This window comes from Otolemur garnettii, unplaced genomic scaffold, assembly GCF_000181295.1.
Source record: "Otolemur garnettii isolate 467f Iridium unplaced genomic scaffold, OtoGar3 scaffold00134, whole genome shotgun sequence".
NCBI lineage: Eukaryota > Metazoa > Chordata > Mammalia > Primates > Galagidae > Otolemur > Otolemur garnettii.
The window spans coordinates 2,539,610-2,552,984 of NW_003852529.1; the positions used below are offsets into that span (position 1 = coordinate 2,539,610).

Below are 13,375 nucleotides of genomic sequence, written 5' to 3' on the forward strand. Positions count from 1 at the left end.
CCCAGGAGTTGGAGGTTGCTGTGAATGTGATGCCACGGCACTCTACCCAGGGGGACAGCTTGAGGCTCTGTCTCAAAAAAAAAAAAAAAAAAAAAAAGTCAGTAGACTTTGCATAAGGCAGGTACCCTCCACAATGGGGGTGGGCCTAGTCTAACCAGAGCAAGGCCTGCTGGGAGGAAGAAGGAGCCCTGTCAGCCAGCGGCCTTCACAGCAAACCACAACCCTTTCCTGGGGCTCCACACAGTGTGTGGCTGAGCCCCCCTATGCCAGGCCGTGGGCTCAGCGCTTAGGCTGCAGCTTCCAGGTCCCTTTGAAGGTTCCTCTGTCTTCCCTGATACTTCTGTGGACCTGCCCCTTTTTGAATTGGTGACAACTAAATATCTGCCCCATCCTGTCTCTGGGCCACCTCAGCTCTCTTTCTTTCTTCTTCTTCTTTTTTTTTTTTTTTTGAGACAGAGCATCAGGCTGTCATCCTGGGTAGAGTGCCGTGGCATCACAGCTCACAGCAACCTCCAACTCCTGGGCTCAAGTGAATCTCCTGCCTCCACCTCCCAAGTAGCTGTGACCACAGGTGCCGGACACAACACCCGGCTATTTTCTGGTTGTAGCTGTGGTTGTTTGGCGGGCCCAGGCTGGATTTGAACCCGCCAGCTCAGGTGTATGTGGCTGGCACCTTAGCCACTTGAGCCACAGGCGCCGAGCCTCAACTCTTTCTATGGGCGTCATGCTACCCTTTCTTGTTCCTAAAGTTCTGCCCTGGTCTCCTTCCACTGCCAGCGACCCCTCCATCCTATTTTCAGTCACTGGAACTCCATTCATGCTTCTCTCTATGGAACAGGTGAGGAAACAGTGAGAGGTGTGCAAGGGGAGCCAGGGGCTTCCTACACTCATGCCCAGAGAAGGGCAGAGGTGCAGGGGACCCTTCCCCTGCATTTCCCTTCTGGGCTTTCTCTGGGTTCTCTTCTGCCAGCCCTGAGCTGAGTTACTTCTTTCCTTAAATGCCTCCAGCAGGGCTGCTAATGGATTAGGGCAGGTCACAGGCTTTAGGACAACAGAAGCTGGTCTCCACTTGACACAGGCCCTGATTCCAATATGGTTTTAGATGGTGCACTCCTGGGAGGGGCAAGGACTCATTCTTGGCATCCTCCCATCCTCCATAAGAGCCTCCAGATCCCCACTTGTCCACCCGCTGCTTCACACTATCCATAGCAGGGAGCAGGGGTCCCACTCCGTGCAGCCACACCACCCACCTCAGGCACACTCTGGACTCAGCTCAAGGTAATGAACTCTGGTGTCCACTCTCTGATAATGGGCACATGGCACCCCTGCTCTCCTGCCTCCTCCTTGTCCGTGTGCCTGGGACCCTGCCGCTCTTCCCTTTCTGTATCTCTCACAGCCAAACACGTCCCTGCATGAATCCACCTGTCTGCCTTACTCATGTCTGCACCTGAGAAAATGCCGCCTCCTTGAAGCCTGAGGTCCCTGTGTGTTCTCACGGCTGACCCTGGCAGCCCTCTGCCTTCCCAGCAAGTCTTGGGGTGGTATTTGCCATCCATCCAGTCACACTTACCCCTCACTTAGTAAGTGCCCAACACAGTCCTCTACGGTAGGGGTACACAGTGAGAAGTCACAAGGGGGACAGTTAAACCACGGAAACCAGATGGGAAGTGATGGCTTCTTATTTTGAGAACTGATTGGGAAGGAGACTCCCTGTGAGCAGCAGGAGGAAGGGGACCCTGCACTCCCTGAGACTAGTAGGAACAGAGGGTGAGAGGGGAACTGGATGGTTTCAGGATATTGTATCATTTTTGTTTTGTTTTAGATAGCCAGCTTTTGCAAACTAATTTTCTGGATTTTTTTTTTTTTTTGAGACAGAGCCTCAAAGCTGTTGCCCTCTGTAGAGTGCTGTGACATCACAGCTCATAGCAACCTCCAACTCCTGGGCTCAAGCAATTCTCTTGCCTCAGCCTCCCAAGTAACTGGGACTACAGGTGCCCACCACAATGCCTGGCTACTTTTTGCTTGTAGTTGTCATTGTTGTTTGGTGGGCCCAGGCTGGATTCAAACCCGCCAGCTCTGGTGTATGTGGCTGGCATCTTAGCTTCTTGAGCTACAGATGCTGAGCCAATTTTCTGGATGTTATAAAAAGGCCCATGTGTTTCCAGCCAGGTGGACAGCCAGTGCCATGGAGTGTCAGTTCCACAGGGTGGGGGCCTTGTGGGCACCTGCTGCAGCCCTGGACCCCGAGCCTGCTGGGCAGATGCAGGAGGCTCTGGACCAGGCTGCAGGCACTAGTGAGGTTCCCCCATTGTAGTCCAGCAGGCATCACAACCCCCAACTCCCAGTGGCCTTAACTGGAGCCCATTTGCAGATGGCAAAACTGAAGCTACAAGTTTAGCAGGTGCCACTACTGCCCCTGCAGGGCTCTTTGATGACTTGCAGGAGGGTAACCTGGAGCTGGGGCTGACCAAGGCAATACTTAAGGCAGCGGTTCTCAGTCTTTGGGTCAAGACCAATGAAAATACATCCTGCATATCATATATTTACATTAGATTCATAGCTAGCAAGATTACAGTTATGAAGTAGCAATGAAAATTTTATGGTTGGGGGTCACCACAACATGAAGAACTGTATTAAAGGGCTGCAGCATTAGGAACATTGAGAATCGCTGACTTAGGGGAACTTAAGTAGGGCTGGCACTTCTTTTTTTTTTTGAGACAAGAGTCTCACTATGTCGCCCTGGGTAGAGTGCTGTGGCGTCATATCTCACAGCAACCTCAAACTCTTGGGCTTAGGTGATTCTATTGCCTCAGCCTCCCAAGTAGCTGGGACTACAGGCACCCACCACAACGCCCGGCTATTTTTTGGTTGTGGTTGTCATTGTTGTTTGGCAGGCTCAGGCTGGATTGAACTTGCCAGCTCTAGTGTATGTGGCCGGCGCCTTAGCCGCTGAGCTAAGGGCTGGCACTTCTTAAGGGTCTGCACGAACTCACTAGTCCTGCCATAGCCCCAGGAAGCAGCGCTGAGTGTCCTTGTTTTACCGGTGAGGAAACTGAGGCACAGAGAAGTGAAGCTAATTCCCAAAGTCACCCAGCCGGGAAGTGGCTGAGAAGAGAGGTGAACTATCCTCATCCCAGTGGCCGCACACCGCACTCCCGTGCGCGCACATTCACACTCACACACAGGCACTCCCCCACGTGCACACACACACACGCGCGGGCGCGGCACTCCTCTGCGCGCGCGCACACGCGACCCACAGGAGGTGGCCTGCGGGGCGGAGCGGGGCGGGGCGAGCCGGAGGGAGGAAGTGTAGGGCCGTCGCAGGGGTTCTTGGGGTCGTCGCTGTCGCCGCCTCGAGTCCTCCGTGGGTTCGAGCCATGGAGCCGCCGCTCTACCCGGTGGCGGGGGCCTCGGGGCCACAGGGTGACGAAGACCGGCTGGGGGACCCCGACGGGCCCGAGGCCCCGGTGAGGAAAGGGGCTGGAGGGCGCGAGGGGCGGGGGGGCCAGGGTGCCCCGGCGGGGCTGGGAACGTGGGGGCGTGGGGCCCCCTCAGAGCGAGGCTGGGTGCGAGCGGCGTCTGCCCGCAGCTGGACGAGCTGGTGGGCGCCTATCCCAACTACAACGAGGAGGAGGAGGAGCGCCGCTACTACCGCCGCAAGCGCCTCGGTGTGCTCAAGAACGTGCTGGCGGCCAGCGCGGGAGGCGCGCTCACCTACGGCGTCTACCTGGGTATGCACCCCGCCGGCCTCCCCGCCGGCCGGGGAAATGGAAACCTCGGCCCGGCAGCCTCGCTTCCCGTCGCGCTTCCCGTCGCACTTCCCCTTCAGCCCCCCTCGAGGCTGCAGCTGTGACGGTCCACAGCCCATGGGCGGAGGGAGGCAGGCACAGCAGAGTCCCCGAGTCCCAGCTACAGCCTCTGCGTGGGTGGGCGGGGGGCTGGGCCCCCTGCATAGGTCGCCCCGGGAGCGGGTGGAGCAATGCGGGTGGTGGCAGAACGTTTGGCACACCTGTGGCCTCTGTCATGAGGGACATTGGAATCGGGGGTCCCTTTGGTGACTGGAGCTCCCCGCGAGGCTTGCTTTCTGGCCTTTGCTTGGTTGCGCCGCTCCCGCCCCCCCAACCCTGCCCCAGCCAGGCTGCTCCCTCCATGCCTGCTCCCTGCCTCCAGGCCTCCTGCAGATGCAGCTGATCCTGCACTATGATGAGACTTACCGCGAGGTTAAGTACGGCGACATGGGGCTGCCCGACATTGACAGCAAGATGCTGATGGGCATTAACGTCACACCCATCGCAGCCCTGCTCTACACCCCAGTGCTCATCAGGTGGGGCCGTCACCCCCATCTCAAAGGGATGCAGAGGCTGTTGGACCGTGAGGTCTCCAACTGCCCTGAAACCATGGGGACAAGGACCTGGGGAGAGGCCTTGGTGACCTGGGAGGGTGGGAGCGAAACGGGTGAAAACTGAGTTTGGAGAAGGAAACAAAAGCTTCTCCCGTGACACATTTGTTTTTGTTTTTTTTAGAGACAGAGTCTCACTTTATCGCTCTCTGTAGAGTGCTGTAACATCACAGCTCACAACAACCTCCAGCTGTTGGGCTTAGGCGATTCTCTTGCCTCAGCCTCCCAAGTAGCTGGGACTATAGATGCCTGCCACAATGCTGGGCTATTTTTTTTTTTAAGCCCTTGGTAGAATGCTGTGGCGTCACAGCTCACAGCAACCTCCAATTCCTGGGCTTAGGTGATTCTCTTGCCTCAGCCTCCTCAGTAGCTGGGACTACAGGCCCCTGCCACAATGCCCAGATATTTTTTTGTTGCAGTTTGGCCGGGCAGGGTTTGAATCCGCCACCCTTGGTATATGGGGCCGGCTCCCTACTCACTGAGCCATAGGCGAACAACAGATTCCCACAGCCTCCTTGTCTGACTTGCCTGTGACCCACGAGACATCCTCTCCGACAGCCCAGAGCCAATGGGTTCAGGAGGTGGAGGGACTGCTTGTACTCCGGCGGACCTGAATGGACCAGAGGGCATTTCTCACAGCAAGAGGCATGTCTGGAGACCTGAGCCCTGGAGGCTTGTGGCACAGCCTCCCTGCCAGAGCAGAAATCCCCTTCACAGCAGCCTCCCTGATGGGTCCTAGAGACAAAGTGGGTGGATGTTGGTTACCCCATTTAAAAAAATCTCCTTTATCACAGTTATAAAAATAGTTTTGGGGCTTGGCGCCTGTGGCTCAAGTGGAAAAGGCACTAGCCACATATACCTCAGGTGGTAGGTTCAAATCCAGCCCGGGCCCGCCAAACAACAATGACAACGGCTGCAACCAAAAAATAGCCGGGCATTGTGGTGGGCGTCTGTGGTCCCAGCTACTTGGGAAACTGAGGCAGGAGACTTGCTTGAGCCCAGGAGTTGGAGGTTGCTGTGAGCTGTGAAGCCACGACACTCTACCCAGGGGGACAGCTTGAGGCTTTGTCTCAAAAAAAAAAAAAGTATTGGAATCATCATAACTGAAATCAAAAAAAGGATAATCATTCCAGTAAATTGGCTACTTCTGCTGTCCTACCAGCATGCAGGGATAGATACCCTTTACATCCTGTCGCCACAGTGTGTGTGTGTAGTGTTCTTTCTGGCTTAGCTCTTTCTTTCTTTCTTCCTTTCTGACAAAGTCTCACTCTGTTGCCCTGGGTAGAGGGCTTGACATAATAGCTCACAGCAACCTCAAACTCTTGGGCTTGAGCAATCTTCATGCCTGAGCCTCCTGAGGAACTGAGACTACTGGTGCCTGAAACCTGTCACTTTTAATAATTGCAGCAGCTCAAGCCTGTAAGCCCAGCACTCTGGGAGGCCGAGGTGAGTGGATTGCTTGAGCTCAGGAGTTTGAGACCAGCCTGAGCAAGAGCAAGACCCTGTCTCTACTAAAAATAGGAAAACACTAGCTGGGCGTTATCACAGGCCCCTGTAGTCCCAGCTACTTGGAAGGCTGAGGCAAGAGGATTTCTCAAGCCCAGGAGTTTGAGGTTCTATGAGCTATGATGCACCACTGTACTCTACCCAGGGCAATGGAGTGAGACTCTGTCTCGAAAAAAAAAAAAAAAAAAAGGCAGCAAACCCTTATTTGCTTCCTGGGTGCTGGGTGCTTTATAAATGCAAATTCATTCCCAACAGTCCAAGGTAGATGCTCTAATTTTTTTTTTTTAAAGACAGAGTCTCACTCTGTCACCCTGGATAGAGGGCTGTGGCGTCATAGCTCACAGCAACTTCAAACTCATGGGTTTAAGATATCCTCTTGCCTCAGCCTCCCTAGTAGCTGGGACTACAGGCACCCACCACAAGGCCCGGTTATTTTTTGTTGCAGTTTGGCTGGGGCCGGGTTTGAACCCGCCACCCTCAGTATATGGGGCCAGCGCCCTACTCAATGAGCCACATGTGCCGCTCTGATGCTCTAATGTTTTAAGTGAAGAAACCATGAGGTTAAACAACCCTTACAAATTCCACAAGCAGAAGCTGGTGGGCTGAAGGTTTGAACCCAGCAGAGTGACTCAAACCTACCTGTTCACCCCCTGCCAAAACTACTGGGCTGGTTTTTCCAGAGGGTATGCAGGTCTGTATAGACTGCTGGTTATATTTGTCTTTTTTTTTTTGCAGTTTTTGGCCAGGGCTGGGTTTGAACACACCACCTCTGGTATATGAGGTTGGCGCCCTACTCCTTTGAGCCACAGGTGCCGCCCTGTATTTGTCATTTTTTGAAACCATGTCCTCACCAGCATTGAATGAGCATTTTTACTGACATTCTTACTTTTTGCTGTTTTGCTCCATCAAAATGCACAGTGCATTTTTTTATGACCTGCCCTTCCCTAACTAGACCAGAGGAGTCTGCCTAACTACTTAGTAGGGGGTAAGATCAGAATAATGAGCACCAAGGCTGGGTGACAGAAGAGAAAGTATCAGAAAAGCCAGGTTATTTATTTATTTATTTATTGAGACAGAGTCTTACTGTTGGTAGAGTGCCATGGCGTCACAACTCACAGCAACCTCAAACCCTTAGGCTTAAGTGATTCTCTTGCCTCAGCCTCCCAAGTAGCTAAGACTACAGGCACCCACCACAACACCTGGCTGTTTTTCTGTTGTAGTTGTCATTGTTGTTTTAGCTGGCCTGGGCTGGCTTCAAACCTGCCAGCCTTGGTGTATGTGGCTGGCTTGGTAACCACTGTGCCACAGGCACCAAGCCAGCCAGGTCATTTAGATTGAGCTGAAAGTCAAGACAAAGGAACTAATGAGCACAAATTAAGACCCGAAGATGCCAGCAGTGTTCTTTCACCTGATCAGTCTCCATGTGATTAGGCCCTTATCACTTACTAAGCCCTTTTTCCTGTCACTGTGTGACCTTTTCCTAGACCTAGAGAGGAGGAAACTTCCCAGCTGACCGAAGGAAAAATGGACAGGGAGGAGAGGCACTGGGGCTCCTGTTTGGGTCCCCAGCAGAGATGCCTTTTCTTCTCTCTTCTCCCAGCCTGGATCATGGCCCTGGGATATGTCCCTGGGCCCAAAGGTCACTGCACAGGAGCTTGAAGAAAGGGAGAGTCAAAGAGCCCAGAACACAAATGAGGGCTAGATGTGCCCTTGGGCCATTGTGTCCATATTCCAGCTGTAAAAACTGAGGGTATGGATATGATGTTTTGTCTGAGGCCACTCGGCAAATCTGAATCTCTGAGACTTCATCTTGGAGCCCTCAACTCCAGGGTCGGGGGTTCTCTCCCCACCTCACATAGCCTTCTGAGCTGGGACCTGGAGTTGTTATCCCATTTGGTGTCAGTCTGGTAGGTTCATGGTGCCAGCTTTCTTTTCGTTTACAGGTTTTTTGGCACCAAGTGGATGATGTTCCTAGCTGTGGGCATCTATGCCCTCTTTGTCTCCACCAACTACTGGGAACGCTACTACACGCTTGTGCCCTCGGCTGTGGCTCTGGGTATGGCCATCGTGCCTCTTTGGGCCTCCATGGGCAACTACATCACCAGGTGAGCCTGGTTGGCCATGGAGCCTGGTCAACCCTCTGGTGTATTGCCAGCCTTGGCTAGGGGACTTTGGGTGAGCTCCTTCTGCCTTCTGGGTTTCAGTTTCCTCATCTATGAGACACTGGGGCTGGCCAGCTCATAGCTTGGGGCAGGAAGTGGCAGTGTGGCAGAGGTCAAGTTGGAGAGAGCCTTCTCTCTTCTGTGGTCCAGGATGTCACAAAAGTATTACGAATACTCCCACTACAAGGAGCAGGATGAGCAGGGGCTTCAGCAGCGTCCGCCACGGGGCTCCCATGCACCCTATCTCCTGGTCTTCCAAGCCATCTTCTATAGCTTCTTCCATGTGAGTACATGTGGACCCTGGAAGGACACACACGGGAGCCCATTTCACAGTCTCAGCCCTCTAATCCCACCTTCCTTCCTTCATTCCTCTCTCCCCTTCTATCTTCCTGCCTCCATCCCTTTTTAATAGACTGGGATCACTATGTTGCATAGGCTGGCCTTGAACTCCTGGGCTCAGGCGATTCTCCTGCCTCAGCCTCCTGAGTAGCTGGAACTATAGATGCCTGCCACTGCATCAGGCCCCACCTTCCTTTCTTGTGCTAGCTCTGGCTTGTTCACTCATAGCCACTGTTACCATGTTTCCCCGAAAATAAGATACTGTCTTATATTTATTTTTTCTCAAAAAGACACACTAGGGCTTATTTTCAGGGGATGTCTTATTTTTATTAAGTATAATACAACAATCTACATTTATTCAAATACAGTTAAGTCATCTTCTTCTGGAACCTGACAGGGGAGCTGACCTTATTGGTGGGGCTGGTGCTAGTGATGCATGAACTCCTTTCCCCTAGCCGTTCACATGTGTGCAATAGGATGCCTGCGACCGGAGTTATAGGTTAGCAAGTGCGAATGGCTCGGAGAAAGGAGTTGTGGCAGATAAAAGGTATTCCAGTCTTCCTTACCACTCAGCAACAGAATGCTTGGCGTGGCTATGCAGCCTATCTGCATAGCCATGCCCATCACTAGGTCTTATTATGGGGTAGGGCTTATATTTAACAAATGCATAGAAATCCTGCTAGGGCTTATTTTTTTGGGTAGGTCTTATTTTCAGGGAAACACGGTAGTTTATCTGCTCCCTGTCCAGAGTGCTGACTAGGAGGGAGTCATCCTCATTGGGCACCCTCCTAACCAGGCCTCCCCAGAACTGGGAGGGCTCCTGTCCCTCCAAGGCTATGCCAAGGCCCCTCCTTAGACCATGCTATTGTCCCCCACCTGGCCCTGTGTCTGAATCTGGCCCTGACTGCCCTTCTGTCCATAGCTGAGCTTCGCCTGTGCCCAGCTGCCCATGATTTATTTCCTCAATCACTACCTGTATGACCTGAATCACACGCTGTTCAACGTGCAGAGCTGCGGTTAGTCCTCATGGGGATGAGGAGGGGGCCCCAAAGCCACCCCTATCAGCCAGCAGCAGGTACTGCGCCCTCACTCCAAGGGTTCAGGGCAGACAGCCCAGCATCCCACAACTCTGGTGAGCAAGGCACAGGACCATGCAGGAGTATGGAGGACCTCTGACCTAGCCTGGGGAGATGTTGGGAGGGTGGGTAAGCCTGCCTGGAGGAGGAGCCATCTGGGCTGAGGCTGCCAGTGGGATCTCTCTTGGGGCTAGGCCAACAGCTCAGTCAGCAAAGGGTGAGAGTATGGAGTTGTGAAGTGGACTGGTGGGGTCCCCAGCCTCAGGGCAGTAGGGTGAGAGAGGAAGGGAGAGATGTTTCCCTCCTGGGGCACACCAAGCCCCATGAGTCCTAATCCTGCAAACTACTCCCCGAAGGAACCTTGCCTTTCCATTCACCGACCCGCCCCCTCCACCCCATCCCATTCCCGCTGCCCATGTTGCTGCATTTCCCTGTGGCCGAGTGGACATAATTCCTCTTTCCCCTCCTCCTTCCCAGGCACTCACAGCCACGGCATTCTCAGCGGCTTCAACAAGACGGTTCTGAGGACACTGCCGCGGAGCCGAAACCTCATTGTGGTGGAGAGCGTGCTTATGGCGGTGGCCTTCCTGGCCATGCTGCTGGTGCGGCTCGGATGGGGATAGGCCAGAGATGTGGGTCTGGACTGAACCCTGGAGGCATGGCCTGGGCAAGGTTCAGGCCCCTGGGCGGGCCTTAGGAGCCAGGGGAGGGGACCTGAGGCTCGGAAGCGTGGCTGATGCCTGCGGATCGAGACAGAGGTTGGAACCAGACGACTGGGAGAGAGGGACTAGGCTGGGACCCCAAGGTAGAGCTGGAGGCGAGGTCCTAAGGGACTGATGGAGACCTGTGAGGGGATTGGGAACAGGACCCAGGGTCAAGGGCTGAAAGGTATGGCTCAAACCCGGGGCGGTACTGGGAGGCAGAATTGAGGCATGGGGGGAGTAGTGGGACGAGAATACGGCTGTAGTGTATCTGTTGGGAAGGGGCCTTGGGCTGGAAGGCAGGGCTGGGGTAGGGCTTAGACGTCTGAGAGGCGGGTCCTTGGGCTTGGGGGCGTGGCTGAGGGTTGAGGCAGGGCGTGGCCGAAAGTCCAGGGGGCGGGGCCTCGGGTCTGGCTGGCAGGCCGCCTCCTTCACCGCTGAGTCCGCAGGTGCTGGGTTTGTGCGGCGCCGCTTACCGGCCCACGGAGGAGATCGATCTGCGCAGCGTGGGCTGGGGGAACATCTTCCAGCTGCCCTTCAAGCACATGCGTGACTTCCGCTTGCGCCACCTCGTGCCCTTCTTTATTTACAGCGGCTTTGAGGTGCTCTTTGCCTGCACTGGTATCGCCCTGGTAAGTACAGCCTGCATACAGTTGCCAAGCAAAAGACGGAATGTCCCGTTAAACTTGGATTTCTGGGCTCGGCGCCTGTGGCTCAACCGGCTAAGGCGCCAGCCATGTACACCTAAGGTGGCGGGTTCGAATCCCCAGCCCGGACCCGCCAAACAACAATGACGGCTGCAACCAAAAAATAGCCGGGCGTTGTGGCGGGCGCCTGTGGTCCCAGCTACTTGGGAGGCAGAGGCAGGAGACTCGCTTGAGCCCAGGAGTTGGAGGTTGCTGTGAGCTGTAATGCCATGGCACTCTACCCAGGGGGACAGCTTGAGGCTCTGTCTCAAAAAAAAAAAAAAAAAACAAAAACTTGGATTTCTGATAAACAAATAATTTTTAATTACGTATAAGTATGTACATGTTCCAAACATTCCCCTCCCTCTTTGTCTTCCTTGTCTTGTCCCCATTCTTCCTTTACTTTGGGCAAGTTATTTTAACCTCTTTGAAGTTGAAATGGGAGAACAGCCATAAAGCATTTGGTTCATGGTTGGGGGGGTACGGCTCTTGTGTCTTGGGACACAATCCAAGCATTTTCACATTGCAACCTCAAAACCTTCCCATGAGCCTTGGAGGGAGTTAGCACTTGGAGGTCCAGAGAGGGCAGGGTGTGGCCTCAGTGACAGTCCATGTGGGGAGGACCAGAGCCCAGGCTGTCTGACCTCCAGTGTTTGTTCTTGTTTGTCTGACCCCTCAGGGCTATGGTGTGTGCTCTGTGGGGCTGGAACGGCTGGCCTACCTTCTTGTGGCTTATAGCCTTGGTGCCTCAGTTGCCTCAGTCCTGGGCCTGCTGGGGCTGTGGCTGCCACGCCCTGTGCCCCTCTTGGCTGGGGCAGGGCTGCACCTACTGCTCACTCTCTGCCTCTTCTTCTGGGCACCTGTGCCTCGGGTCCTGCAACACAGCTGGATCCTCTACATGGCAGCTGCCCTCTGGGGTGTGGGCAGCGCCCTCAACAAGACTGGTCTCAGCAGTGAGTATAGTCATGGGTACCGGGGGGCTGGGCATGGGGCCTGTGGTCACTTCTGGGCGGTTGGTGGGGTAAACACATCCCAGGGATAGACACAGGGTCCCATGGACGCATAGCGGGTCTGCTGTGGGGTCCTGTGGATGTGACAGAGGTAGATGGGGATTCCTGTGGACACTTCAGGGTAAAAGGAAGTCCCGTGGACACTGTGGGGACAGATGGGTAGGGCTATGGACACCTTGGAGGCAGGTATGGGTGTTCCATGCCATGAACATTCTGTTGACACTGCAGGGTGAGCTTGGGGACCTATGGGCACTGAGGGGCCAGGGTGAGACCTTGTAATTTTTTTTTCTTTTTTTGCCGGGGCTGGATTTGAACCCGCAACCTCCAGCATATGGGGCCAGCGCCCTACCCTTTTGAGCCACAGGCGCTGCCCCAGGGTGAGACCTTGTGGTACACGGGGTAGGTCAGGGGCTCTGTGAACAGCCCTCAGGAACAGTGTGGGGATCTCTTCCTTTCATACCAGGTGACAGACCTACTTTGGCCTCATTTTCATGACATGGGGAGCTGATGTCTGGGTCTCTGCTCTGAGAACATAGGAAGCACAAATGAGCCTGTCTATATATACCCAAGGGCATAGGTGCAGATATGGGACTGTTTATAGAGAGGAACCTGGGGGAGACACCAAGCCCAGCCCAGACTTCCCAGTACCAGAGTCCAGGCCCCAACTCTGGGCTGCTGAGTAACAGGCCTCTGTTTGCAGAAGGTGGGGGTGGTCCCCTGTTCAGTTGTATGATGCTCTCTGCCTGCAGGTAGGCACATGCCATTGATAGGCAGCTGGTATACACAAGTACTTACATGTGGGCACCTGTTCTGATGGCCACTGCTCTTAACAGTTTTAAACATCATCCAAGGATATGAGGAATAGCAGAGGTCATATGTGTTGCAAGGGCTGGCACAGGTGACCTTTGCACCTACCATGTGAGAGTCAGGTATCTGTCTGCAGCAGTGGAGGGAGCCCCACACTTTGGACCACATTCTCTTGGCGTTTTGCTCAAAGGCAGCCAACTCTGGGGAGAGTCCAGTCTGGGTATCTTGGGCCCGTGTTGCATCTGGACTTGAACCTAGTCCTGGCATCCACTCTACCCAGCTTCATGTCCTGTCTCCTCCTTGTGGATCCCAGGGGCTCTGTGTTCCTTCATAGCAGCCCTGTGGGGTACAATCATGTTGCAGGGCCCCAGGACAAGGGTGGTAATGTCCTGAGCACCTGGTGAAGGCGTTAATGCCAACTCACACGATTTGCTGGGTGCTGTGCAGGCTTTCTCAGTTTAGACTTTTAGAATAAGGTGACCAGACGTCCGGCTGTTTAACAGTTTGTCCTGCGTCCCGTAAAAAAGTCCCGATTTTTGGAAAGAATGAATGACAAGCTAGGAAACAGCAGGAGAATGGGAAGGGAGTATATGGTTTAGACTGCTGAAAAGGTTAATGTAACTCCATTTGGGAATGAAGAGGTTAATGTAACTTCATTTGGAAATGAAAAGGCTAATGTAAACTCCCTA

The 13,375-nt window shown here is 54.1% G+C and overlaps 1 protein-coding gene across 1 annotated transcript in view; it reads left to right on the plus strand.

Moving 5' to 3' along the window:
- The first annotated feature begins 3,287 nt into the window (after positions 1 to 3,287).
- UNC93B1 (unc-93 homolog B1, TLR signaling regulator) overlaps positions 3,288 to 13,375 on the plus strand; it is a 12,685-nt gene continuing 2,597 nt past the window's right edge. Inside the window, exons 1-9 of the mRNA XM_003798306.3 lie at positions 3,288 to 3,467; positions 3,590 to 3,731; positions 4,171 to 4,324; positions 7,849 to 8,010; positions 8,218 to 8,350; positions 9,329 to 9,422; positions 9,960 to 10,084; positions 10,633 to 10,815; positions 11,549 to 11,822. Of these exons, the coding sequence (XP_003798354.1) occupies positions 3,378 to 3,467; positions 3,590 to 3,731; positions 4,171 to 4,324; positions 7,849 to 8,010; positions 8,218 to 8,350; positions 9,329 to 9,422; positions 9,960 to 10,084; positions 10,633 to 10,815; positions 11,549 to 11,822 (1,357 nt within the window). The 5' untranslated portion in view covers positions 3,288 to 3,377. The remainder of the gene's footprint in view (positions 3,468 to 3,589; positions 3,732 to 4,170; positions 4,325 to 7,848; positions 8,011 to 8,217; positions 8,351 to 9,328; positions 9,423 to 9,959; positions 10,085 to 10,632; positions 10,816 to 11,548; positions 11,823 to 13,375) is intronic.